At 73.0% G+C, this 1,717-nt stretch overlaps 1 protein-coding gene across 1 annotated transcript in view; it reads left to right on the top strand.

Moving 5' to 3' along the window:
* LOC108509864 (shootin-1-like) overlaps nucleotides 1-1,687 on the top strand; it is a 5,155-nt gene extending 3,468 nt beyond the window's left edge. Inside the window, exons 6-10 of the mRNA XM_017839456.1 lie at nucleotides 192-299; nucleotides 606-745; nucleotides 873-926; nucleotides 1,022-1,244; nucleotides 1,428-1,687. Of these exons, the coding sequence (XP_017694945.1) occupies nucleotides 192-299; nucleotides 606-745; nucleotides 873-926; nucleotides 1,022-1,244; nucleotides 1,428-1,687 (785 nt within the window). The remainder of the gene's footprint in view (nucleotides 1-191; nucleotides 300-605; nucleotides 746-872; nucleotides 927-1,021; nucleotides 1,245-1,427) is intronic.
* Nucleotides 1,688-1,717: the final 30 nt, after the last annotated feature.

The following is a 1,717-nucleotide window of genomic DNA, read 5'->3' as shown; positions in this document are numbered from 1 at the left end:
CTGTGTCCCGCTGTGTCCAGGCTGTCCCCGATCTGTGTCCCGCTGTGCCCGGGCTGTCCCCGAGCCGTGTCCAGGCATCGCCCCCGGCGGGAGGTGCAGGATGGGGGGGTCAGTCCCCAGCAGGTTTCGGGGCTGGGGGTGTCTGGCTGTGCTGGGGGTCCGACCGCCCCTCTCTGGGGTGCAGTGGGCAGGGTGGGCACTGACGGGTTCGGGGTGCGGGGGCAGCTCTCACCCCCCTCTCCCTTGCAGCCCCCTCGCCGCCATCAGGCTGAGGAAGGGGGTGGCAAAGCGGCAGCACGGTAAGTGCCCGGGGGGCTCCCGGTGCCAGGGGGGCCCCACAGCGCCACGGGGATGGGGGACCCCCGGGCACGGGGAGGACGGGGTGGGAGAGGCCGATTTGGGGTTCGGGGCACCCTGCAGACCCCGCCCCTCGAAGGAGGGTGCTCAGCACCCCTGTCCCGCCCAGCACAGGGGGGACATGGCCCTGGCAGGGTGGGACCACGCCGGGCCACGGCCAAGGGAGGGACCCCGGGCATGGGGGGCTGCAGAGGGGGGGGGCTGTCATGAGCTTGGAGGGGGGTCTCAGCGTGGTGGTACCTGTGCAGGTAACCCAAAAGCCCAGGATGTCAGAGCCCAGGATGCCACAGCCCAGGATGTCAGAGCTCGGGCCGTGCAGGAGATGATGGAGCGGATCAGGAGCGGGGTGGTCCTGCGGCCAGCCAAGGACAGGGCACACCTGGGCCAGGTAGGCAGGGATGGCTCCCAACAATGTCCCTGGGCAGTCCTGGGACTGGGGCGGGCTTGGGAAGCACCGGCAGCCCCAGGGAGGAGCAGGAGCAGCGGGATGAGCTCCCCCGTCCCTCTCCTCCCAGGACCCGGTGGCTGAGAAGAGGAGGAGCGCGGTGCTGGAGCTGCAGGGAATCCTGGTGAGCGGCCCCGTCCCACGGGGGGACACCTCTCCCACTGCCCTGGGGGGTCCCCGTGCCCGGTGTGACCCGCCAGCCCCTCGGCCGTGTCCCAGGGTGCCATGAGGAGGCCGAGCCGGAGGTGCAGCGGGCGCCGGGGCAGCGCCAGGGGCCGGGACCGGCAGCTGGAATCCATCCTGCAGCGGCGGCGCCGGGCCGTGGATGCATCCGTGGGCACCTCCACGGGCACCTCCACGGGCACCTCCAAGGACACCTCCGTGGGCACCCGCAGCCCCCCCGCCCAGGCGCAGGCCGGGGCTGTGAGCAGCCCAGACCCCGGTACGGAGCAGGGTGGGGTGCAGGGGTGGGGCCGGGTGACCCTCCTGGAGCGGGAATGTCCCCGGGGAGCGGCGCAGAGGTGACACCCAGCCCTGTCCCCTCTCTGTCCCTCCCGCTGTCCCCTCCTGTCACCGCTCCCGGGCTCCCCACCCCTCTCACCCCTCTCCCTCCATCTCTTCCCAGGGAACACGGGCACGGCCCCAGCCGGGTGCCCCCCGGAGGGCAGGGACGGGGACAGGGGCCCCTTCAGGCCCCGGCTGGGTGGTGGCCTCCCCAGGACACGTCCCCCGAGCCGTCGGGCCGGAGGCAGCGGGAGCCCCGGGCAGGAGCAGGAGCAGGAGCAGGAGCAGGAGCAGGAGCAGCTTCCCACGGCGCTGCCGAAGCCCCCCCAGCCCCTCCCACCCTCGTTCTCCAGCACTTCCCACCCTCCTGGGCTTCAATGAGAGCGAGGTGGCCCCGGGTCCCCGCGTGTC

The sequence above is a fragment of the Lepidothrix coronata genome, unplaced genomic scaffold, assembly GCF_001604755.1.
Source record: "Lepidothrix coronata isolate B3197 unplaced genomic scaffold, Lepidothrix_coronata-1.0 Scaffold421, whole genome shotgun sequence".
In the NCBI taxonomy this organism is placed as follows: Eukaryota; Metazoa; Chordata; class Aves; order Passeriformes; family Pipridae; genus Lepidothrix; species Lepidothrix coronata.
This window is presented reverse-complemented; position numbering and strand designations above follow the sequence as displayed.